This window comes from Pterocles gutturalis, unplaced genomic scaffold, assembly GCF_000699245.1.
Source record: "Pterocles gutturalis isolate BGI_N339 unplaced genomic scaffold, ASM69924v1 scaffold22236, whole genome shotgun sequence".
Classification (NCBI taxonomy): domain Eukaryota; kingdom Metazoa; phylum Chordata; class Aves; order Pterocliformes; family Pteroclidae; genus Pterocles; species Pterocles gutturalis.
This window is the reverse complement of record NW_010106130.1, coordinates 46,393-72,399: the sequence shown is the minus strand read 5'-3', so window position 1 is coordinate 72,399 and position 26,007 is coordinate 46,393. Positions and strand designations below refer to the sequence as shown.

Genomic DNA, 26,007 nt, shown 5'->3' with positions numbered 1-26,007 from the left:
CCGGGGGGGGTGTCCAGCCACAACAAGGTTTGTTCCGTTGCTTCTCTGGGAAATGCGTCTGGTGTTTAATGCTGAGCTGGGGGTAATTGCCTCCGCGTGTCGCTTACGGCTCTTCAGGGTCTCGAGAGCAGCCAGGGTGTGCTCAGTGTAACACAGTGCTGCCAGCATTGGGTTTACCCCTGAAAATAGTTTGGATGGAGGGTTTTTGATGCTAAGATGTGTCTGTACCGTAGTTGATTTTTATCTCAGAAAAAAAATTTAAAAGTTGACTCTTTATCAGGGAGTGCAGTGACAGGACAAGGGGGAACGGTTTGAAGCTGAAAGAGGGGAGATGGAGATGAGATGTGAGGAAGAAATGTTTTCCTGTGCGGGGGGTGAGGCAGTGGCCCAGGGTGCCCAGAGAAGCTGTGGATGCCCCATCCCTGGAGGGGTTCAAGGCCAGGCTGGATGAGGCTTTGGGCAACCTGGGCTAGTGGGAGGTGTCCCTGCCCATGGCAGGGGGTGGAACTGGATGGGCTTTAAGGTCCCTTCCAACCCAAACTGTTCTGTGATTTCTCTTCCCCTTTCTTTATGTTAGAGGAATCCCTTCCATAGTATTTTCTCCCTTTTTTGCTCAGTCTGGCTTTAACTGCTCTTCTGTTGTTTGTGAATGGGATTGACCCTTTGCAACATCTTGAAAACCTCAGATTTAGGCTTTGTACGGGAAAAAAAAAAATCAAAACAACCAATTACTTTAACTACTCCTTTCTGTCCACACAGAAAAGAGAAAGGTTGGTGGAAGAATTATTTCCATTTTGAAATCCTGGGGTGTTTCCTTGGGCAGCCTGGTCTGCTGGCTCTCTCAGTGCCTCCTCTGTTTCTGGTGGTTGGTGTAATGTGAACTTGCAAGCACTGTGCCCCTTCCCAAGAAAGGTACTGTAGGCGGGTAGGCATGGCCTTCCTTCTGCTTCACATCCCAGAGCTGTGTATCTGTACAGGTAACAGATATTTTAAAGAGGAAGGTGTCCTGGGGTGGTGCCCTGTTATTCTCACACTGTGATCACCCAGAGCAGGAGACCCACTGAAATGTTGGGTGGTTTCTCAGAAGGGTTATGCTTCATCACGGCATGTATTCCTGTTTGAAGTACAGTACTTGTGAATCTCCTGTACTAGACTTTTATCCAGTTTTGGGATTTTCCTGTTATGAAGGAGGCAGTGCCCTCATTTTATGGTTAGATATGAAGAAGTCTTCCTAAAACCACTTTTTACTTTATTTCTGTTGGATGCAATAAAATTGAGATTAAACAAAAATGATAGTGACTGGGAAAAGGGAGACATTGGACCCATTTTAAAAAGTATATCAAGGAGGACCCTGGGAAATACCAACCTTTGTGCCTGGGAAGATCCTGGAACAGATCCTCCTAGAAGCTGTGCTAAGGTACACAGACGACAGAGAGGTGATTCGAGAGAGCCGGCATGGCTTCACCAAGGGAAGACCTGCCTGACCAGCCTGGTGGCCTTCGAAACTCCAGTGACATCAGTGGACGAGGGAAGAGCCACTGATGTAATTTATCTGGACTTCTGTAAGGCCCTTGACACGGTGTCCCACAAGATCCTTCTCTCTGAAATGAAGAACTATGGATTTGATAGATGGACTGTTTGGTGGATGAGGAATAGGCTAGATGGTCACATCCAGAGGGTAGTGGTCAACAGCTCAGTGTCCGGATGGAGGTCAGTGACGAGTGGTATCCCTCAGGGGTCCCTACTGGGACCAGTACTGGTTAATATCTTCAGTAATGACTTCAACAGTGGGATCCAGTGCACCCTCAGCCAATTTGCAGGCGACACCAAGCTCAGTGGTGCAGCTGACATGCCTAAGGGACAGGATACCATCCAGAGGGACCTCGACAAGCTCGAGAAGTGGGCCCATGAGGAACCTCATCAGGTTCAACAAGGCCAAGTGCAAGGTCCTGCACCTGGTTCGGTATCAATACAGGCTGGGAGGAGAATGGGTTGAGAGCAGCCCTGAGGAGAAGGACTTGGGAGTGCTGGTGGATGAGAAGCTCAACATGAGCCAGCAATGTGTGCTTGCAGCTCAGAAACCACCTGTGTCCTGGGCTGCATCACCAGCAGTGTGACCAGCAGGACAAGGGGGACTGCTCTGCTCTGCTCTGCTGACCCCCCCTGCAGTGCTGCACCCAGCTCTGGGGTCCCCAGCACAGGACAGACACGGAGCTGCTGGAGCGGGGCCAGAGGAGCCACGGAGATGGGCCGAGGCTGGAGCAGCTCCCGAGCAAGAACAGGCTGAGAGAGTTGGGGGTGTGCAGCCTGGAGAAGAGAAGGCTCCGGGGAGACCTTCCAGCAGCTTCCAGTGCTGAAAGGGGGCTACAGGAGAGATGTTAGGGTCTGTAGCTATAGGATGAGGGGTAACGGTTTTGAACTAAAAGAGGGTAGATTCAGACTAGATATAAGGAATAAATTTTTCACACTGAGGGTGGTAAAACACTGGCACAGGTTGTCCAGAGAGATGGTAGGCGTCCAGTCCCTAGAAACATTCTGGCCAGGTTGGACGGGGCTTTGAGCAACCTGGGCTAGTGGGAGGTGTCCCTGCCCATGGCAAAGGGGTTGGACTAGGTGACCTTGAAAGATCCCTTCCAACCCAAACCATTCTGTGATTCTATGTTTTTACTAAAAAGTGAAAGCTCTGAAAGTTTTAACTCCTTTTTAAGAACGCCTTTCCAAAAGGTGTATTTTTGCCCTTGCATCATCACATCACAGATTGATAATGACTTTTGATCAAATATTGAAAGGGGTCAGTACTGGTGCTGCTTGTTAGACCTTACTCACCGCTATGAAACACATCCATTTGCAGGCACCTCCACACTCCTGTGGATCCCTGTGGGTTGGGTTACATCCAGACATGCACACACACACCTGAGGGCGTTTCTCACATGCAGCTGAGGCAAGGTAACAGCTACCCCCTGATGAAAAGGGAAAGGCCTTATTGCCCATCCATCTTGGGAAAGAAAACGTTGTATAGTGGAGTTTAGTATCTTATGAAGTATGTACTTTGCTTCCCCTGCTCCAGACATGAAAATGTTTTTCTTCCCCAAATTCAAAGATTTTTTTGTACTATTATTTTCCAGAGAAAAGAATTCCTGAGAACTGGACTGCAAAAGCACTGGCCATAGACCCTCTTGTATTAGAATCCCCTCAGAAGTTCTTCTTGCGTGTAAAGCGGAAATTGCAGCAGCAGCGAACAGGTACTTGGTATTGCTCTTAAAAACACTTCAAAAACTTTCTGGACTTCAGGGTTTCTGTTCTTGCTTATAATGTCTCATGTGCTTTAGCAGAGTGGTGTTCTTCTTTCTTTGTAGTCTGCACACAGTGGAAAATGAAGAAACATAGAAAAATCCTAGACGTCTTATATATATGCTGGCTTTTTTTTTTTTTCCCCCCTTAGTTTTTAATACATAAAGAGAAAGGGTTTGGTTCCGTGATATATTGTCTTGTTTTGGTTTTTTCTATGTTGTTATTTGATAGCAAGCCTGTATATGCTTCTGTCCTGTAATTCAGTTTTGAAAATGCAGATGCATGCTAAAGTCTTGGTAGTGTTCAACTTCAAAACTGAACTTAATTTATTGGCAAACTCAGACCCCAGTGCTTGTAGCTCCCAGCATAGCAGCAGCATGGCTAGAAGTCCAGGTCTTGATGTCTGGAAAGATGGAAATATTTGAGGTGTCGGGTTTCGTGAAACCAGGACAGCTCTGCAAGGAGGATTCATTAAAGAAGAGATAGTAAGAACGGTAAAGATATACTATTAACAGGTATGGTGTGCATTAGCTTGGTTTTGGGGGAAAGTGGGGTATCTGTAAATCTTTAACAGCAGGGGTATTGATCTGCGGGTGAGGAAAATCTAGTCTGAACAAATTCAAGAGTGGCTCGCTGTTAACGTGAACAATTGCAATAGGCAGTGCTTTCACAATCATAATGCTAATCAATACAAGCTCCTCATATGGAAAATGGAGCTAACTTTATGAATGTACTTTTACTAATTCTCAAATATCACTAATTTCCTTGTTATTACTTTTTTTTTTTTAAAGGGGCAGATCCAACAGCTTCAAATGCAACCAGGCAGAACATTCCTCCTTCCACAACTACAGAAAAGCCATTAGTCAAATCTGCTTTTGCTGAGCAGCTCACGAATAATCCTACAGAGCATGTGGCCACTGATAAGGATGATCAGGATAACTTCATTGTGGAGTCAATGGATGCTGATGATGAAATGTCTCATAGTACAGTGACTGATGCTATGAATTTAAATGCTGAACTTCATCAAGACGGAAGAGAGATGGAGCCAAGTAATAAGCAAGGGGCTCATGGAGCAGAAAAAATACCAGAGACTAATTCTCAAAAGCCCTCACAGTGCTTATGTAGTATTCAGCTCTCTTCTCCCAAGGCCCACATTCCAAGGAAGCAAAAGCCAAAAGAAGGCAGTGAGGTCCCTTTGGATAAACCTCATACAGATCAAGTTGCTGGCAGAGCAGGCAAAGAGGTGGGAGAACTTAATACTTTAGGGCAACTGATACGTTCCTGTGGGCTGCTTGTAGCTCATAGTTGCGATTTATTTATTTTTTCTTGTCAAAAAGTAATGCGTGCTCAGAAGATAATAAACTGTTCTTTTATTAGATTATACTGGTAAATGCTTTCCCGTCAAAAGGATTTATTTTTTCCCTGTACTCCCAAGATGAGAATATTCAGGGGTTTTTTTTGGTTTTGTTTGGCAGTTTTGGTGTGTTTTTGGTGGTTTTTTTTTGGTTTTTTTTGGGTTTTTTTTGTTTTTTGTTTTTTGTTTTTTTTTACAAAAGAAGGTCTTTTGGTTTAGTATTCCCAAGCCACAGTATGGGCTGAAAGAGTTCTCTACAGGTCCGAGAGTCAAGTAGGTGCTGGCTGTACGTGTTGGGTACCTTTCCTACATCAGGGTTGAATCATTGGCCAGATCTTCAGAGAAGTCAAGCCTGGTGGTCAAAAGGTGAACATCGTTAAAGATAAGATCTGGAGTTTATGAACTGAAGTTGTGAGGAGAAATAGTGATATTTTCGGAAGCTAAAAAATTGTTTTCTGAGAAGCTTTTTTTAAAACAAAGTCGTATGTTTCACACAGTTTTCCAAACTGCAGCTCCAGGGCAACTGGCTTGCTGACTGTTTAGTGCAAGATGTAGGTACTGCAGCTGTGTGTGCGTCAGCAGTTCGCAATATCAGACACAGCCATTTCAATACTGCCTAAATGTTAGCAATAACAGAGCTATTAAATACAGTGTAAGTTTTTCATGGATAACACTTTTTCTGAAGAGTAATGGAGGACAGATGACAGTGTAAGACGTGCTGCATAGTGCTGGTACTTTTTGTGAGGAGCTCTTTGGATTTGCTAGAGGTCTTGGCCAATGACTTTGTCTTCTGAAAGTCAACATTAAATTACTCAAAACTTTCTATAATTTTAATTCCTGTCTTCACTTGCTTCAGCATTTATGCGTATAATGATTGTTTTCAGGTTTTCTGGTCTGGAGGATGGTGCTAAATATCTTCTCAAGTTATACAGGAAGTAATTTCTATTTTGCTAATGCCTTGGTGATATTGCATAGCTTAGTGTAATTTAGAAATTTCCTTTTTTTTTTTTTTTTTTTTTTGGTAACAGAAAAATATCTGCCTAACCAGTTGGAGAATTAACGTGATGGATGGTAACACTGCAATATTTGTTGAAGGAAAACGGAAGTAAGAAAAGGTTTTCTGATTTAAATGCAATGTAAAACTTGTTGGTGGGCTGCCACAGTAGCATGGTGAAAGGAAGTAACTCAGTAGCTTACTGAACAATGTTGGGAGGCTGCATATTCTGCGGGAGGATTTGTAGTAGGAATTGACATTTGTTTCATGGCTGTATGGAAACTACCAATCCTCTCACTTTGCACGCTTCGCTGCCAGCAACATTTTCTCTCTTCGTTTGTGCTGGTGTATCTCTGATGCCTGTTGCTTACACGTGATATATTTGATTTGCTTTGTAGACCCTCTCAATTGACGTCTGGTCATATTTAGTGTCAAGTTATACAGCTGAATGTTTTCACTGTCGTCTTGGGTTTCAATCCTTAATACTGTTCTGTAGTTTGGTCTGTTGGTTGCTGTTGTAAAAGTATATTTAAAAAAACCCCAAAAAACAGAACCAAAAAATCCGAACACTCTATGTAGATTTTCTGCTTTAATGCTTGGGTCTGTTTTTTATTTCTCATGGAGAAATCCCATAATAATTTCTTAAGAACTCTGATTTTTTCACATATTAAGGCCCCTTCTTCAGTTGTTCTTGTCTTTAATTAGGAAGATCAGAAATAAATATAAAAATCCTGGGGAAAATATACATTTCACCTGTATAATGGTAGCTTTGTAACTTGTGTAATGGTATCACTGCAGTAACAAGGTGGATGGAGCCCTTTAGGCCATGTTTCTTCTGCAGCCTAGTGTCACGCTAGCGTTCTGTGACCAACATTTGCAGCAGGTGACGTGTTCATTCTGTCTCCTGTCCACAGATTAGACAAGAACTGCTTCTCTTCCAAGCTAGGTTGCCCCCCCTGCCAGTGTCCATAAGGTTCATGAAATATGTATCCCTGCCAGTCTCATATGGAATATCAGTATTCTAGTTTTAAATTCCTTCTTTTATGAAAACAGTGTTTTATTTTTGTTCTTCTTCTTATCTGTCTTTTCTTAGAGATATGAAAGATGTGGTTTGGCATAGCACTGCAATTGTGGAGTGCATAGCACGCAACCAAGTGAAAACCTCGTCTGGCAGTATCTACTTGCTACAGGGACATATGGATTCAGTTTCGATGCAAAAAGAAGGTAAGAAGATGATTCTTAATGCAGCAATACAAACTGAGAAGGGCGTAAGATTTATGACTGAACACACTGCTGAAGGGAATGTTTTGTCTTATCCTGCTAATTGGGCTCAGTGGGTATTGAACACATGCTGGAGAGTGATTCCAGCGTCGGATCTTGAAATACTATCTATTATTAATTGTAGCTGGCGTTTTTAGGGTGCTTCAGTTACAGAGAGGGCTTTCAGATCGTGAAATTGGCTAACAGGCACATTCTTTTAAAGAATGCTTTTTTGCTAAGATTGCCTTTATGTCATTTTGGTCAATGTTTTGGCATTTAAGTAGTGCTAAGACATTCAAATAGGCATTGTTTATACGCTGCTGAAGTTACTCTGGTGTTCACTCCATCTGTGACTCACTAGTCAGTAACTAACAACTAGCTCTGCACCACTACATGGAATTTCTGTTTGGAGACAGACTAGTTAGGGTGTCAGTGCTTTGTAAGTTAGTAAACTGATTGATTTTTAGGGTCTAAGTCTTGATTTTACCCTTACTGATTAAAAGTATTGCTTAGCTATTGTTAATGCTGCTTTTGTGTCAAACAGGATTTCCCTACCGTTTCATCAAAAGATTTACATACGGGTTTCCCAAAAAGTGGAAGGAATATGTTGAGGTGTTTCTTGAGGGAAGAAGAAGGTAATTTCTTTGGAGATTCTGTTTCATTGCAATGTCCTTTTTAAGTATTTATTGAGGTTCTGGAGTAAAGACAAGCTGTAGTGCCTCTCGCGGTGTCTGTATGAGTACAGCTGCGCTATGCTGTTGGGCTTTTACCGAGGTGAGGAGAAGACTTTGAGTTTATGTAAGTTAATGTGTTGTGAAAGGACAACTTTTTCAGGTGCTTACTATTTATTTTCTTTAACTCCAATTAATTAGGAAAGAACAAAAAAAACATAGTGGTGAGGATGAAGAGAGTGACTCAATTGTGGGTACAGATGTGTTGGAAAATGCAGAAGACACAGCAAGAAATGTAAGGAATCGTGAAACCAGAAACACCACCTATGAAGTATTACCGAAGAATTATGAAAACAAGTGTGAGTATTTAATGATCTTTTTTTAAAAAAAAAGTTGGGTTTTTTTGAGAGCTGTTTTCCCCAACAAAAGATATCTAGTATCTCTCTGGTCTGTATCTTTAATGAGGCTGTGTGGAAGAGGTAACAAACCAGCTAGGTGAAGTTTTTTGTTTGTGTTCACTTTGACTGCAACGATCAAGAGCGTTGACTTGTTTCTTTTTTTCTGGTTTGCTGATGTACAACAGCTACAACAAGTGTACAATAGGGGTGCTGTCCTGGGGGTAAACCCTGGAAAAGAAGCAGGAGACTGTCGTGGTCTGTAGTAGCTGAAGGCAATGACTCCAGAGCTGTTTATTCTGACAGCAACCTTAATTTTTTTCCAGTTGCTGTTTTGCATAATGTACTCTCTTCTTAGTTCTGGGATGCCTGTGGGACTTCATACCTCTGTCAAGGCTCCATCCTTGGGACTCCTTTCCTGCAGTGCCCACCGCCTTTTTTAGCTGGGTTAGTTTTAACTCATGTCAAGTCCTTGAGCAGGTTTATTTTATGGCATCTGAATGTTTCTGCCACAGTTGAGGCGTAGAAAGTGATAACAATTGGGGATGGATGGAATGGATTGTGGAAAAATCCATTACGTTGGCTTTGTTTCTGAAGGAAATGGTTGTAAAGCCATAACCTACTGATCCAGCTGGTTTTTCGTTGCCTTGTAACACAACCCTAGATTTGTTATGGACACTAACAGATTTTGGTTTGAACTTTGACTTCCTTCTAATACCTTGTCATAGGTTCCAGTAGGGCGTTGGCGAAACTTCATTGTAGTGTTTGTTAATGCTGTAATCAGAATTGCTTGCTAACACTATGAAAGCTGTTTTATTTTGTTCTCTCATTACAGTTAGGATCTGTTCAGTGTGACAACTTTTCTTTATCATTCTGCTTCCCCATATGACTTTTACAGTATTTATAACCTTCTAAACAAAGTAAAAATAAGTAGTTCACAACGGTAAATTTTGTAATTTATGAAGATGATTACTTCAGCCATGTCAAGGTATGCTTATTTCTGACCTGGACACCTTGAAAAGAACAACGTAATGTTGTAGTAAGTTTTGTATTTTCCATGTACCAAGTGCAAACGAGCTGGTTTAAACACAGTATTGTTCCTATGCTTGTGAAGTCTGCAGAGCTGAATTTTCAATACAATATTTGGGACAAAACTGGATTTCTTCTTTTTTCTCATAGATACAACACCAAAGTGCCATTCCAGGGTGAGTGACTCAAACAGAGTTTGCACCCGTAGTGGCCGGGCTTGTTAACCCGCCATTAAGTTTCTGGTGTGGGCAACGCGAGTTTGTTGATCAGCATCTAAATGTTACTGTAGAAAAAGGTGGAATAGATTATCTGACCCTGGTAAGATTCTTTTGCGTGTTGTTACTTAAATGTGTCTTAAATATAATGAATAAACTTGGCTAGGTATCTAACAAAGTGCAGCTCTTAGAAGTACCTGAAGAGGAAGGAAATCTTGAAAAAAATTACAAAAACATTTTAAAGCGCCTGTGTTCATCAAGCCGTGTTTAGTAGATACTGGTCGATGTAGGTGACTTTTAAATCTACCCATCCTGTAAACATTTGGCTTTTTCAGAGCTGGCGTCTGTAGGCTTGGTATGTAATCTCTTGCAGAAGTTTAGATTAAATTGTTTTATTTTGAAGATGTTTAGTAGTGAAAAATCCCAAGGAAGGATGAGTTCCATCTCTAAGAAGAATAAAAGAAAGGAAGTAATGAAGACAACAGAAGAAATGCCAAAAAACGAAAGTAAAGGTAATTTTTTTTTCTTTTTTTTTAAAGTTATTACCTGGAATCAATGGGATTACAAGTTTGGTGCTGGAGCAGTATGGTGGTGTCCTGGTAGTGCAAAGCAATTGTTTAAATATTTTAGTGGTGGATTGCTGCTTCTGTGAGGGATTATCAGAGTAGCATTAATGCCTGGCTTCCTAGTTCCACAGCTCCGAATAGAAACTGTGTTTGTAAATCACGTCTTTATTTACATAATGGGAACATGCAGATGGCTTTCCAGAAATTGAAATGAAAGGATTATGATTGTTTTGAAGTTTCTGCTCCTGTACTTTGGATCTCTCAACATAGCTATTAGGTGTGATTTGAGAGAGCCCAAAGAGAAGCGGAGCTTAGTCCAGTCCAGTCTCTGGTGGTCTGGCTTTACTTTTTAAGCTGCATAAACTAAAATAAATGAAATTCTTATCTAGGGAAAAAAAGTGTATTAAGAGTTTTAAACCCATTTATTTTTAATAAAATGTGGGAAATAATAGAACCCTGAAAGCAATGTAAATATAAAGTGTAAGTTTCTCTTTTAAAGCAACCGTAGTGTTTCCTGCAGAAAAGCGATTCGTAGCACAAGTAAAGCTTTTGGGATATTAGTGTTTGCTCAACCTCAGTCACCGCATTTTAGCGATGAAACATTTTCTGTTTACTGTTTTATTCTCTATCTGCTCAATACTTGTTCCCTTTTGTAGCCTTGATAATCCTAATTCTTTTAGTCATTTGCATTGCATCTGTTCTTCACATGTCAGAGAACACAGCAATGATTTACATGGCGATGTGTGATATTATACTGACATCCTCTCTTTCAGGGAAAAACAATGAAAAAGCAGTAAGTTCCATAAGAGAAGCCAAGTCTGCTGGAAGCAAGGAGCCCAGGTGCTTTATTTCAGATGATGATGGAAGTGATCGTGCAATCACTAGCAAAAAAACTAAAACACAGCTTTCTGTTGAGCTGACTCCCTTAAATGTTGAAGCACTGAACAGATATAATGACAAGAGCAGAAACCCAGGAATGGCAAAGGAAAAGGGGGGAACAGAACCTGGAGAACTGCGTATGCATCAGCAGGCTTACAGGTACTCTTTGAGGTCATCCAAACACCTTCAAGACAAGCATTTAACAGAAGACTCATCAAGCAAATCTGAGGAAGAGGAATCCAGTGAAGATGTCCCACTGGCTACCAAAAGGAAAAATAAACCTTTATTTACAAAAGTGACTCAAACCTCTAAACCTTACTCTAACTGTACAAGTTCACAGGATCATGCAAACAAGGTGTCACATGAACAAAAGACAGTAAAACACTCTGCTGCCTCCCACAATGTGCCGTCGAGGCAAAGTGTGCCCAGATCCATTGACAGTTCTGACTTACTTGAAGGAAAAACACCTTCTAGTGAGTCCAGTAATTCCTACCTGCCTGACAGGGCAATGAGGACAAGAAGCAGAATCAACCCTCCGAGGTGTTTGCTTGTCTCTGACGCTGAGTCTGAAACCAGTGGAGAGGAGTTTCAAGTAAAAGAAAGGAATTCAAAAGTACCCAATAAAAACCCAAACTGTAAAGTTTCTGATACTGCCAAGTCTGCAGCAGCAAAAGCAAGAGAACCCGAGAGGGAAAAGGTGCAGAAATCTCTAGAACTTTTTCCAAGGGCAACTGATGGTTGGTCTGAAAAGGAATTGGAGAAGCTCTACAGGCAAGTGGTCGCCCTGCCTTCACAGGGCAAAGATTCCCTCAGCGATCGGGAGTCACAATATACTGAAGGGTTTGGATGCTCTGGATTTGGATTTTTCAGATTCGGTCTCTCTTCTTGAACCTGTAAAGGTTTCCTTTACATTTTAATTCACTCTTAGAAAATATATTTTGCTAACAAATTAAAAAATAGCAAAATAAAGGAGACAAATGAGTATTTTCTAAAATAACTGTAGATGAATGATCTCACAGTAGCCCCTACCGCTGTCATCAGTGTAAAGTGAGAGGAACACTGATGTTAGGCAAAATTTTGTGAACCTACTCATCTGCCTGTTTTTCAAAACCACATACTTTATCTTGTTAAAAGTGATAAACATTCCTACGAGTGAAACTGAAAAACAGGAGTGAGTAAATAATCTGGCAAAAGTTTTCATATTTAGGCAGTAAATCAGAGGTAGCGTATTGTCTTCACTAATGGAATAAAATGTTAAACACAACATGCTTATGTATTTAAGTACTGTAAAGGGAAGATTAACTGCAAGAATGTTTAATTAATGCATTGGCCAATTACTTAAGCTACCGAACAGTATTTAATACACACACTAAGTAATAACATTCTCATATTTGGGTTTGGGTTTTTAGATTAGAAACCTGGAAAGCCATGAGCTCATGTCTTGGTGGGTGGAGAGGCGCTGCTGTAAATAAGGAAGAAATTTACCTCGTAACTGAGCTGTTAGCTTAAATTGTTCAGATACATTTTTGCATATTTTAAAGTGTCTGGACAAGACAACAGAGGCAAGATTCTCTCTATTCAACTCCCAGTGTCCTTTCTAGGAAGGGCAGTTGGTCTCTGGGTGTTTTGCTTAGCAGTGTTGTGCGGATTCTTCTGCGTGACGAGGGCTGTGGCTTTGTTCTCTTGGCAGGGCCATTGCTTCCTTTCCAAAGCACAGGAACGGCTTCTGGGTGGAGGTGGCCATGGCCGTGGGGTCCCGCTCTGCTGAAGAATGCCAGCAGAAGTATGTAGAGGAACAACAGGCAAAAGGTTCCAAAACGCAAGCCAAGAAGACCACCTCTTCAGGAAAACCAGAACAGAAAGGTACTGACATCTTGGGTCTGGGTACATTCTTGTCTCTAGATAATTCTGAATTCAGTCTTTATTATGGAATGGGAGATACAGACATAAACACACATCAGAGTCCAGTAGCCAAGAAGGTTGTTTTCTGTGGTTTAAAGGTTTGTTGCAGAGCTTGGAGGATGTCAAAAATGACTGAAGTAACAAGAAGAGAAAGGATGTTTTTAGTTTTCTAGTTTTTGGTGTGATGGGAAGACTTAAACTGGCTTTGTCACCTAGGGGAAAATAGCTCTATCATAAGAGGCTCTGGGAGCCTAGGAGATAAGCAGCTACTTGCAGAGCTGTTGATCCAAAAAGCACAGTGAGGTGTTTGCGTGCACTAAGGGCAGTACGGGGTAAGAACAGTGAAGTGTTGCTGTTTTCTGTCTGGTTCTGAAGTCAGTAATTCATGTTTTTGGAGAGCAAGGATGCCCTGAAGTGGAAGGCACCAGATGCTCAATCCAGTTACTTAACACAGAGAAGGTTCAATGAGTTAGTAGGCGTGTAGGTAAGGAAAGCTATTTGATAGCAACGCCTCTAGCTGACAGAGACTTGCCACCACTCAGCCGTTGGAAGCTGAAGCTTTTCAGTGTTACACAACTGTGGGCAAAGATGATTCCAGTGATGTTTCTCTGTGGTTAAAGCATGCATCAGTCTCCATTTAGTGAAAGCATTAAAATAATTTTTTCTCTCCAGATGAGGTGACCCAGGCTACTCACAGTTACCGGACTTGACGCAGGAACGCTTGGCTCCTGTTCTGTAGCCCCGGTAACGCAGAACGGAGCAGATCTCAGCAGGTTTCCCTGCCCTTGAAGTCAGTGAACTCTAATTTTGTGCAGACTTGGAAAAGCAGCAGACTGAGGTTTCAAGTGCAGGGCATGCACTTTAGTTAAATGTTTCTTCGAAATGTTTGTTGCAGTTACAGAATTTGTGTGAGAGCCTGCCAGGCATCAGTTTTGCAACAAATTTTATTTGGCTTTGATAGGCTGGTGGTATTCTAGAGTATTTTGGACCATAGGTAGAAACCATCTCATTTTGACTATTATCATGGAATCAAGGTGTCCTGCACTTCTGTGATTATGAAAGCTTTTGCTAATGTTGCTGTACCTTTCTGCACTGCTGATCTCCCATAGAGGATTTTTTCCTGTTTCACCTGGTATTTGACATTTAAGGAGCTGTTTGCTGGCTTTCTCTCAGAAGATGAGTCTATCCTGTTAACGATGAATCTTGGCATAGAGACAAAAATACTTTGTTCTGAAAATCTGTGAACTGGGGATTAATTTTCTTCTTTACTTGACTGTCTGTGCAAGCAGCTATTTTAGTTTTTGTCTAAAAATGAGGATATTGGGAAGATGTTCTTCTGAGTCTGCCCTGAAAGTCACTTGTAACAGAAAGCAGAGGATGGGAATACATGCACCAGTGGAAGAGACAAAATCCTGTCTTTCCTTCCAGTAGTTTCAACCCCAAGTGCAGTAATTTGATTAAGGTTTGCAAAGTCTGAGATGAGCATTCCATAAACTTTGTGTCAAGGATGCTAAATTGCTCTCTGTGCAGCAGAGCCTTTGTTTGAGCACTTTATGCCTCTTGACATGCGTGATATTTCTTAGTGTCGTCTGCCTCTGAAATGCAGATGCATGGATAATTCTGTTAAAATCGTAATAAAACAGGCGACGTGTGACACTTGCAATGGCCGCGTAAGGCTCTAGAGTAAGCGTCAGATTAAGATGTAGAGAAATTCTTTTTGAAAGCATAAATTGTATGAGAACTCAAAGGATCACCAAGAAGCTATCAGACATTTCCCCGAAGGAGGAATACTGAACTGTATCACCAGCATTGATTGCAGTTAATGAATTTTAAAACCATGCTCCATAACTCATGTCTTAGAACAATTAATGTTTTGATTCATGTAGATAAGAAAGAGCCAGTTGCGATAACTGCCAAAATGGGAACCTTCAAAAGAAAGCAGCAGATGAGAGATTTCCTGGACCATTTGCCAAAGGACAACCACGACGATATCTTCACTGCGACGCCCTTTCAGGACAGAAGAGTGAAGGTAAATCTCGGAAAACTCTGTATATATGTGTGTGCTTTTCTGGTTGGTATTTCAAGGGTGTGTTATGAGTCTGCTGGTTCAGTTCCATCAATAAAACCTTGTGGATTTGGGGGAAGAGGCTTATTTCCTCGATTTGTTATTGCAATACTGCGATTGCCGGCAGTGAGAACGTGTGGAACACGACTTGTGCAGACAAGTATTACCGCTGAGGGGATGTGTAAACCCAGCCGGTGGGATGGCTGTCCTCTCCGCCTCTGTGGAGGAACTCCTGGCGCTGTGCAGGGTGGGTGGTGTGGTGCTGTCGCTGTCCTGGGGCTGAGCGCTGGGTCCTGGTGCTGTGGAGCTGGGGATTTCCTAAAGTCACGCTGATACTTTACAGGATTTTTTTTCTTTCTCTCCTCGTTCAGAACCGCTCACCTCGCCACGCTGGCTGTGGGTGGGTTTGTAAACAGCCACTCATTTATCAAGAGGGAAATATTTTTTTTCCCTTGGAGAGAGTTTATGAAGTGTATTTTGTGACGCATCTTTCTTTTTGCTGTTACCTGACCAAACCAGCTCTGCCCATCAAAACCAGTGCCTCAGTTCCAGCAGGGACTCCAAAGGGCACCTGTATGTCCTTGATACATTTTGTTTTGTTGGTTTTCTTTGTGGCAACAGAGCATTTCTTATTGACACACATGCAGAAGTAGAGTAATGCCGTGGCTCATTGGAAAGTCAAAATTCAAGCAGTAGGAACTTCATTGCTTTCTACAAACTGCAATGTGCTATGGAGAAATCCCTGTGACAAGTGTATTGGCCATGAAAGAATCAATGTGTCCCTGTCCAAGACACCCTGTTCTGCAGAGGGGCTCTCCAGGAGACTGTTTTTGGTAGAATACAATTTCAGCCAGCGATTCAAAAGGGTTCTCCTGCTTTTGTTGTTTGTTTTTTGTTTTTTTTTTCTTTTAAAAATTAATTTTGCCTAGCTTGAGTGTGCAAAAAAACCTCCTTTCTGTAGTGTATGGTGAGAGGTCTATCTCTGGAGAGAAATTCTGCCTATTTAGGAGTCACGAGCAGATTTCCCATCCATGGGCGAGTCCAGCCCCTCCCTGAATCCATGCACACTCTTCACATCTGCAGTTTCTTGGGCCAAGTTCCAGAGATGGATTATTCGCTGTATGAAGCAGCATAATCTTATAATTGTTCTGAACTTGCATCTGCTGACTTTATCCTCCTCTTTTCATGGGGAAGAGCCAGTGAACAACTGTGCTGGTCCCCATTCACCCCTGATGCCAGTTACAGCTCTCCCCCCCAGGACCTGCTGATCATCCGTGTTGCTCTTTGCTGAACCTTGCCAGTTCTCCTCTCTTTTCAAAATGGAATGACCAGAAGTTCACTAACTAATCCTGAAATCCTCCTCCTGAGTAGTAATGGTCAGCTTTGACCTTGTAATTTTAATCAGAAATTATTTTTTGAATATGTAGTAGCAGCCAAAAAAGGCTAGAAAAGTGTTGGGCATCAACAGGAGTACTAACAGCAAGATTGAGGCATCGTTTGGTGTCTGTCTCAAGTCCTTGCATGCCGGCAGTCTGTGCACTGCGCACACTGCTGCCTTCTGCGTCTCCAGGGCCATAGTGGAGTCAAAAACACAACTGAAGGGAGCACGGGAGTGGAGCCACTGCCTATTGAGGAGAGGATAGAGAGCCTGGGACTCCTCTCTTTGGGGGAGAGGGACACAGAGTCGGGAGGCTGTGTCCTGTCACCACTCTGAGACAGACCCGTGAGAGGCCTTGTCAGCACTGTTGTTAAGAAGAGCAGGTCATTGATTGTTCTGATGTGGCTTTGTAGTTGCCAACGTTGCGGGGAAGCCAAGATGATGATGATGATGACTTTGCGCTTACGGACAACCCGATCACACCTTCCTCAGCTGTCTTCCCTTTAGTGAAAACCCCTCAGTGTGAGCATATCAGCCCCGGCATGCTGGTCCCCATCAACAGGTAGGAACTCGTACCACTGTCTCTCTGCTAACCTTTTGCTTTCTCATTTTCCCCAAGATTGCTTTTTGTCTTCTGAGAAAGATCATTTGGAACTGGGACACCAGTTCACTTCCAGACTTGGAGGATGCATGGTAAACCCTCCAGTCCTCGGGGGATTTGTTTAGAGAAAGCTCCTTCCTCTGACAGCGTGTGCAGTTTGAGCTACGCAACTAAGCGTGGACAACGAAACCAGTGCCCTCACGTGTCCTGTTACTCCTGGGGAAGGGAGTTGGCTTCAGTTTGGGCTTCAGCCTCAGCAGACATTTCTCTGCTCGTTTTGAGTCTTAACCCTGTTAACCCAATTGCTTCAGGCTTCACTGAAACTGGGATCATCTTGAAGGTTGCAGAGTAACCGACATTTCATCTCCTGAACAAGGAATGAACTTCATCTGGGAAGATGATGAAGCTTTGTCTGGTACTTGCATTAGAAGTTGTAGTGTGTCATCTAATCAAACACTGCTCTGCTGGTACGCTCCCAGAGCTGCCGTTCTATTGAATTGACCAACAGCTGTTTTTAACGGCCATGCTAACTTCCTGAATTAGAGCTGTACAGACAGTGTCTTTAACAGTATCCAACGGGTTCCATAGGCAGCACACCAGTGATGCTAACGCGCTCGATTATATCTACAGGAAAGATTGCGACAGGCATGTGTTCAGAATGCAGAAGAACACGCAAGGCAGCAGAGGCAGCTGGGACAAGGTCACGAAGAAGTCGGTAATGCTGCTTTCCTTGAACGTTGCCTAGTTCCACCATAACGGTGCAAAGCCTTGCTAAGCAGGATCCCGAATCACAGACTAGTGAAACCAGGAACCCTCCCCTCCTTCCTCCCAAAGGTCTGGGTTTTTAGATCTTCCTCTCTTGGAGAGAAGTTCTGTTTGTTAGGAAAGAGCTATTTATTGCCAGGATTGAACACATGGCTTGTTCTCTGGATTTGTAACTCCTCTTGAATTCGGTGATCTCTAGGTACAGTGAGTTCCTGCTATATTATTCTGTACAGTGGGAAAGGAAACAATACTTCTTGCCTTCTGTCAGCCCCTGAGTTTATCTATTTATTCCCTCAGGATCCCAGGTTTTGTAATCCTGGCTTTTCCATGAAAAGCTGAGATCCCAGAAGCAGAAAAATGGCTTGTGCCTCCAGTTTAGTGAAAGCGTTTGTGGTAGTTGAACAGTTTAAATTTTTAGAGAAAATGTAGCACAGCACTAGGGTGGCTTAATTCCAGCATAATCCTGAGCCTGTGACAGTGCCCCCCAAACTGCTCTGACATTCCTGGGCTGGAGCCACTGTTTGAGCCTTTCTGTCCTTTCCTTCAGGCTGGAGGTGTGCTTGGTACGCCAGCTTCACACAGAAACAAGTTCAGTGTTGATAAAAGTAAGTACTCCTCATTTCTGCTTCCTAATTTCTTCCTGTCACACTGCCAGGGGCTTGTTGGGTGGCCACAATCTTTGGGTTTAATAATTTTTCTGCAAGAGTCTGTTTTTCATCAGCATTTTTGATTTTTGGACCTTCTGTTACTGCTTTTTAAGCTCGGGCACACACACTAATATTTTCCCCTGATTTTCTTATTGCAGAAGTGAACCAGAGCTCTCTTGTAGGGAAGCTCTTCATGGCTGAAGCAGCAGAATCCTCCGAGGAAGAACAGGATTATTCCTATTCTTCTGCTTAATGAATGAACTTTGGAGATTTTTATTGACGCTTCTCTCACGTGAAGCAAAGGGGTTTGGCTGCCCCTTGGAGAAGGTATTCCCGTGATGTTAAGAGTTCAGTTTGGAAACACTGACTGCAATGTTTTTATGTGTTTTAACACCATTCTTGTCTTGCTGCCTATCCAGCAATGTTTGTCACTTTTCATGTGTACAACAAGTGCCACTTAATTTCTTGGCCATGCTCCTCCTTTCCCTTTCCCCTGGAGGAGGAGGAGGAAGTGTTCTTGGATACCAATTACTGGCACGTTTTGATTAATTTTAAGATAAAATATCTTTGAAATATGGCTCTACAATAAATGTATAATGGTGCAGTCTGTAATGAATGGGAATTGCTTTTTAATTTCCTCTACTGAGAGTTTGAATTTTTACAATTCCTTAATGTAATAAAAAAGCACAAGCTTCTTTTGCTCATGTATGAAGCAGAGTCTTTGGGGGGAGAAGCAGAATGCACCAGCTGTCCGTCAGTCTTGTTTCAGTTGTAAGGGCCAGGAAGGTTTCATCCTCTCTTTCGTTTTTAAAAAAATACACATGGCTGACATCCAGCCTGGGCTGGTCTGTATTAGACCCACACCCCTCCTGTGGCAGCAGAGTTATTTATTAATTTCCCTCACTTCTGCACAGGCCTCTTCCTGAGCACACTCCCAAAAGGAATAGGAATAAAAATACCGAGTTCTTTTGCCAGGCAGCCACAGTGTGGCAGCACCACACCACAGCCTGTACCCCTGCAGCCAGGCAGCACCAGGGGAGTCACCTCCACCTGCAGCCAGAGCTGGAGGGGAGGGTGAAGGCATGGTCCCAGGGGACAAGGAGATGGCAGCTGGGAGGCCACCTAAGGACAAGGGAACTTCCTGCCCTGGGCCCAGCCATCTCTACTTCAAACCCAGTAAACCTTCTGGTGTTCAGGGCAGGAAGAACAAGGAATGTTTGGCAACTCACTTTTATCCTGGGAACCATGGGTACCAGTCTTGCAGTAAACGGCAAGTACCTTCCCCTCTCTCCCCCCCTTTCTGCCTGAGCTAGAAAGCTTTACCTTACCAAACACTTCAGCCATTATTCTCAAAGTTTTGTAATTATCGTACCCAGCCCTGAGCACAGTGCCACACGCTTTACTCTGCGTGTACAGCCCATGCTGACAGGCAGCTGCCTGGGCAGCAGCACAGACACAGGTCTGCGTGACACAAAAAAGCCCCTGAGGTTTCTGCGAGGATTTATTTACATATCTTACAGTGAATCCAAACTCAGTAAAGTGCATGTAAAAGAAAAGAGCCTGGGGGTCCAAAAAGCCAGTCTGACGGCCCTCAGCTCATGGCATTGCTTCTCCCCTTAGCGCAGAGGTTCTCGGGCAGCATCTGCGTGTCAAAGCCATAGTGGAGGTAGCGGAAGATCTCCTCCGCCTTCTGCCGGCTGACCTGGGCGCCGGTGGCGATGTCCAATGCGGAGCTGCACGAGACAAAGGGGAAACTGCCAGGGGGCAAGAAGGGTCCAGGGGGTAGAGAGTAATGGGAACGCCTCAGCAGCTGGAGGTCACCTCTCCAGCTTTCTGAGGGCTGCTAGCACCCCACAGTAAGCAAGCTTAAGAGAGCTGCAGAGAAAAGAGAATGCCATGGAAGGGGAAAGGGAAAGGTAGAGCAGAAGGAGGGATGGTGGAAGCGGAGCCCGTGTCAGTGCCCCGCTCAGCTTGAAGAGGCTGAGGAATGCACAAGGAGCAGGGCAGGACTGCTGGGGAGACAGGCAAGCTCCTGGGGAGCTCTGGCAGTACCAGCAAGGTACAGAAAGGCTCTCCCTGAGCAGCTACCAAGCAGGAGGGCCTGGGTGAGACAAGAGCAAAAGGAAAGGCAGGCCTCAAAGCACGCAGTGTGCATCTTTGCTGTTACCTGTTGGCCATCTTCTTCACGGAACCAAAGTAATGGCACATATTGAGAGCAGCCAGGTAGCTGAGATTGGGAATAGTCAAGAAGAAGTTGAGCATTTCCCGTTTGTGCCCCTCCACCTCTGTCGGCACACAAATGGCCGCGTTTTTCCTTTGCTCCACCAGAGCCAGGTCTTTCAGCAAACCGGCAGTTTCCTCTTGGCAGGAGCTAAAGAGAATTCGGACCCCAGCCTGGACCAAGGCTGAGAGCACACCGTCATAGTACTGTGTCCTCTGGAAGAATCGTGATGTTTCTCCTGCAGAGTAAAAATTCAGAAAACCCCGTGAGATTCAAACACCTAATATGAATCACTTGCAAAGCAAAACAGCTCAAAGAGCCTCTGCTTTGAGAACACACAAAGAAAAACCTGATGAGGGAAAACATCGCACAGAGAGGAGGCAGAAGGGGTCATGGTAGCAGGATTTACTCAGTTCTTTGAGAGGTAGATTTTAGGAATTAACACTGAAAACGCAAATGAAATGTCCTTAGGCAAGAGGCTGGAGAAGAACACACAATAAAAGTGATGAACAACAGGCCAGACCAAATCAGAAGAAGTCTGGTAAAGCTACAAAGGCAAGAATGCACTTGAACTCGGTGTCAAACAGGAAACCGGCAGCACTCTGGAAACAGGGTCATGAGAAAAACCGGACAGAACCGCTGAAGATGAAGGACAGCTTCAGCAGCGGGGTGAAAAGGCATCTCAAAGGCAATCCACTTATCTCCAGCCCTGCTGAGAAGCTACACCTTCAGTGACCAAATTCTATCACTGTTTCCATATCTGAACCATCAATAAATGAGATTTATGTCACAAAACCAAAGCTGCATCCACAACAATTTAATTTCAATAGAGGATTTTATATCCCAGAACATCTGTAATTTAACTGGAGCTGTGAGCTCTAGGTCCATCTTCTGTGAAGCAGGTGGGAGCAAGACCTCTCCGTTATTGTCTAGATGGCACTGAGAATAGACAGCATTAGTAAAATTGTTTGATCGCATGATTTAGGTCTTCGAATTAAAACAAATGGCTTGTCCAAACTATATAAATTAAAGAAATGGTCTTGAATTTTCCACAAATGTTTAATCAAGTCAGGAGGCGTCTTTGAGACTCCTCCAGTCTGTGCTGTGTGTCACAAGGCAATAGCGCAAACACAGCCTTCCCCAAGTAACTGGAGGTAGGAGTGCTCTTTTTGGCTTTTTCTAAAAGCTGATTTCATTTAGCTGATCATCTTCTGCTTGTTCGAGCAGCAGCCATTGCGCAGTTTGCTCTCCATACTTTGGAGGTATGCTGAAGAGATGGGATGGTGTGCTCAGGCCAGCTGCCCCTCACACTGGTTCCAACCCGTGAGAACTTCCCTGGACAGTCTGACAGATACCACTCATTAGGTTACTGCTAGAAAAAAATATTTTCTTGGGTTCGCTATTTTTTTGGTTCCAAGCACAGATAAGATTGTGCTTGTTCCTTTATTCTACTATCTTTGGTGAAATCTGTCTTGAAGTTGGGTTTTTTTTCCCATATTAATACGGTCAGTTAATAATGTTTGAATTAAGTTGCTTTTCCCTACCACAGTAACTAGTAAGCACCGTATCCCTCTGGATCCAGTGGTGTATCTCTGCCTACATTAACTGGCCCTCAAAAGCAAATAAAAAAAATTAACGTTCAGCTGGTGACCTTATCAATACTACTACAGAGACTAAAATAGAAGTTTTCAATCTACTTTCTGTTCCATATTATACACAAAGCCAGTGTGGCCCAGTGCATCCCCGCGCTGCCCCGCCGGGAACACCCACCTGCCTTAACCCTGTCCTTTTCCACAATCACACAGATCCTCTCAAACATGCTCTGCAGGCGCTGGATCCGCCGGGTGACTTTACTCCTGTTCACAGAGTTCAGTAATTCGGACAGAAATTTCCTTTCCACGGCCATGCGGTTGCTCACGATGTAATCGCTGCTGCTCAGTGAGCAAACCTGCACCTTCACCCCGTGAACCGCCTTCAGGGAAGAAATCACCTCTGCTCCGGAGGAGATCTCCCGGCTGTCTACCAGGATGCAGAGGGGAGGTTTCTTCTCCAGAGGGCCACATGAAAACAGAGCCGTGGCTGAAGAGGGGTTTGTGGAAGCAGAACAATGTGGAACTGAAGTGCTCCGACAGGTGTTCTTCAAAGAACTTTCCACCTGTGAATGTTGAAAATCTGTATTTCTAAGAGATCATAGAAGCATAAGGCCCCAGAAAAACACGCTAACAAAAATCCCCAAGGTTTTCAAATACTGCTATTTAACAGATACACTTTGTTTCACTTCTTTTTTTTCAAAAATCCAATTAATAAATTCTTAAAGGTGTTTTTTGATATTGTAAAACACAACACTTTCAGATTAACACTTTAATCTCCTATGCACAATCTCCCAAATTAGTTGATCTCATTGTTTAGCAGCTTGAATGACCAAAGCATGCAGCCTTCACTAACGAGTTCAGCAAAAACCGAATACTGTAAATGATACAAGTCAGGCAGAAATGTGTCAGCGATCACGAGCCCAACCTCAGACTACAAAGGGTCTTAATTTAGGACAGTGAACAAGTATTTTATAACTACAAAATCCAAAGAATTCGTGGACACTCTCTACTATTGGAATAGAACCATTTTCCTCCATGGCTGTCAGATTCCAGACAGTATCTCATCCACAATTTTTCTGCATTTGCTGCTAAGATACTCTCCAAGTTATCCTGCCAGTACAAAAGCTTCCTATACCAAAGAAAAGGGCGATGATGTAAAGCAGGAGAAGCAGAATGGACCTGCTCCGTTCTCACCAGAAGCACATCCCCGTGGGATTCTTTACCAAAACATGAGGCGAGAGGAAGGTCCTCGTTTTGAATTAACACAGACCTCAGTGGGAACTTGGAGATCCTCCCTCCTTGAAGCCAGTGGAATGTGCGTGCTCCTGGCTTGAGGCTCTGGGTGAAAATCCAGCATTTCAGATACTGAAGCTTTCAAGCCGAGAAGCATCTCACTCTTGCTCTCCGCAGACTGATGAACACCGATTTCCCCAGCAGTTTTTTTGTGCTGCACAGAAGAGACTGAAGGCAATGACTTGGGTAACTTAGCATTTTCCTGTTCTGCCCAGAAACACTCTGTTTGCATGGGCTTCTCGTTGCCAACACCTGTTTCTTCCCCGCTGGAATCACTGAGGACAATAATGCGGGATGGTTTCTTCTTTTGCACGGGGACAGAGCAGTTCTCTTCCATCCCAACCTGGTTTAACTTTTTTCTGCGGCGCGTGAGGTATTGTTTTCTTCCACTAGTAAAGCTCTCATTATTCAGGAGATCAAAATTAACACACACTTCCTCCTCACTAGATTCACTTATTTTGCAAGTTTCCTCCTCCTCCTCTCCAACACAGAAGCTGTCTTCTGCATAAGTCTGGTCTTGCTCGGGAATCTGTGGGGGAAAAAACCAAACCCCGTAAGTTCTGAAACACGGTAATGATTTTGCTCCTCTCCATAAATGCACTTTGCTTATCCAATGCATCCTACACACAAGTACTGCGGGGCTGAGGGAATTCTCGACCCCTTCCCTTCGGAACATGCTCAGCAGTTCCTGATAATCAGTGAGCATTTGTGTTCTAAAAAAAAAAAAAAAAAAGAAAAAAAAAAAAGTGGTTTATCCTTTTCATTAAATATAGATCTCTGAAGGTGACAAAAAAACAGGAATACAGAAAACAAAAAAAACCTGTGGGGAGATAAGGAACCATCCTGATCATCTGTTTTTCCAATTCTGTGATTTCTTTGCTCTCTATGAAATAACAAGGGAAAATTAAGTAGCTAAAAAATACTGTACAAATGTTTTATGTCACGTGCTGTTTGAAGAGCTCAGAGTAAAACAGAGCCCAGAAGAGAGATTAAGTAGGAAACATCTCAGCTGAGCACAGTGCAGCGCTCACGTGGAGGGGGAACACAGCCAGGTGTGATGGAAACCACACCAAGCCGGGAGCAGCCAGGGTAAGAAGTCTACAATTCGAAAGCAGCTCCATTACAGAGTCCCTAGGAGTCCACCTGGGGACTGGGATGCTTTCGCTTCCAACGGGTTGACAGCCTCTCTCTGGCTGAAGAGCAGAGTGCGGATGCTTCCAGCAAAGCATACGTGTCTGCACGCTTTCACTTAAACTGAAGGCAAAAGTCTTTTGTTCAAACTTATTGTTTATCAACAACAGGCAGCAAACTACCCTTCAAAGTAGGATTAGAACCCAGAGAGGGTCACATGCCATTGGAACTTCGCAAGGATAGCAGTCACGTTGTTCCACACCTGTGAGAAAATGGCCATGTTGTTGAATTCACGATGAACCATTTTGTATCTGTTGCCAAGAGCTGGACTGCGCACAGATTTCAGGTAAACTCCTTTCATCTCACAGTCTGAGTTAAAACAAGATAAAAGAGAATACACTATAAATAGGGATATAATTTTCAATTCATTATTGTTACATCGTGTTTTCCATATGAAGAAATCCCTCTATAGTCTCCCAAAAACCTGTACTTCACAAAACAAAAATCTGAAATTCTCCAGACATCTGTGAAAATCCCAAAGCAAAGGCCTGGGTCTACCCAGCCTGCCACCATGCAAGGTGCTGTGCAGAAGGTTTCCTGAGCAGGCAGAGCTCTGGATGCCCGGAGCGGGAGAAGGGCAGCATTCACCACAGCAAACCCCCATCCCTCGGTTTTCCGTGTGGCTAGTCTCTCCCAAAACAGACTGTATGGAAAGGGGTGGATCTACTGAAGCCCACTCAGGATCTTAGAGGGAACAACTCACAGTTTCAGTGGAGAAGAAAAATCCTTCACAACACCTGGGAATCTTAAATGGTAACAAGATGTTTCCATCATGCAATTTCATGTAATTTTATATTTAACATTCATATTGTTACTTCATGTCATATTTTAGGTCTCTCTGTAAAAGACCACCTGAAAGATTCAGAGATTTCAAAGTGAAATGGAAAATAGTGTTTCTGTTCAGTCATAATGGTGTACGAGGGGGTGGCTGACACTCGGAGAGAGGCAATCTCCTGCCCCTGCAATCCTCAAAGACCTGACCCCAGCCTGCCCAAAGCTATGGCAGGGTAGAGACTCCAACGAGGAAATTACTACACCAGAAACTCATGCAAATAAAAAAAAGAAAAGGTTCAAACAGATGATGGAAAGGACCTGGTTTACCACAGCTGAGGAGGTTACTGCGTATTAGCTGACACACACTGACATATTATCTGACCGAACGGCCGTGCCTATCACACACCACGTGCTACACAACACCTCTTATCTTAAAACCACCAACAGCTCTCCTCATTCACCGTTCAACACTTGTGTGACCTCTGCGTCATCGTTCAGGAACTGAGCAAGCGAAGAGCTGAGCTCGTTCTCTGCATCGTCACTCTCATCAGATGAAACGCCATCTGCATCCTGCTGGGACAGCTCAGCTTCTTCATCTAAAAACTGTCTTGCTGCAGTCTAAAAGATAAAAAAATCCAAACAAAGTTTGAGTTAGAAGCTGCCTCCCAGTTAACTCATGTTAGGTGTGAGACCTCAGATTAAATCCGTTCATGACTCCAGAACATCAGCCACTTGGATGATCACAGGTCTTGGGCTTCTGGCTTTGAAGAGAGAATCCATCACAGGGATGGCGAGCTAGAGAACACAAAGTTCAGTGAAGTACAGGACAGCTGGCGTCCATTTCAAAGCACTGGCCAAAGGCACCACCCTGTGTAGCACCTGCACTAGTTAACAGTACAGGCAGAGTTTGCTAACACCTTGTAG

General features: G+C 43.5%; 2 protein-coding genes across 2 annotated transcripts in view; one reads left to right on the top strand and one right to left on the bottom strand.

Moving 5' to 3' along the window:
* Positions 1-1,207: 1,207 nt before the first annotated feature.
* On the top strand, positions 1,208-18,265 carry MIS18BP1 (MIS18 binding protein 1). Its single transcript, XM_010087687.1, is given in 17 exon segments — positions 1,208-1,946; positions 3,126-3,242; positions 4,089-4,534; positions 5,674-5,750; positions 6,733-6,863; positions 7,444-7,534; positions 7,772-7,929; positions 9,145-9,209; positions 9,211-9,312; positions 9,613-9,721; positions 10,549-11,425; positions 12,345-12,517; positions 14,443-14,585; positions 16,413-16,561; positions 17,231-17,315; positions 17,913-17,970; positions 18,171-18,265. Coding segments are annotated over 17 exon segments (3,615 nt in total).
* Positions 18,266-19,603: 1,338 nt separating this feature from the next.
* FANCM (Fanconi anemia, complementation group M) overlaps positions 19,604-26,007 on the bottom strand; it is a gene marked incomplete at its 5' end in the record, with an annotated part of 45,994 nt that continues 39,590 nt past the window's right edge. Inside the window, 6 exons of the mRNA XM_010087686.1 lie at positions 19,604-19,745; positions 20,180-20,471; positions 22,004-22,388; positions 23,096-23,647; positions 24,512-24,618; positions 25,545-25,701. Coding sequence (XP_010085988.1) covers positions 19,604-19,745; positions 20,180-20,471; positions 22,004-22,388; positions 23,096-23,647; positions 24,512-24,618; positions 25,545-25,701 — 1,635 coding nt within the window. The remainder of the gene's footprint in view (positions 19,746-20,179; positions 20,472-22,003; positions 22,389-23,095; positions 23,648-24,511; positions 24,619-25,544; positions 25,702-26,007) is intronic.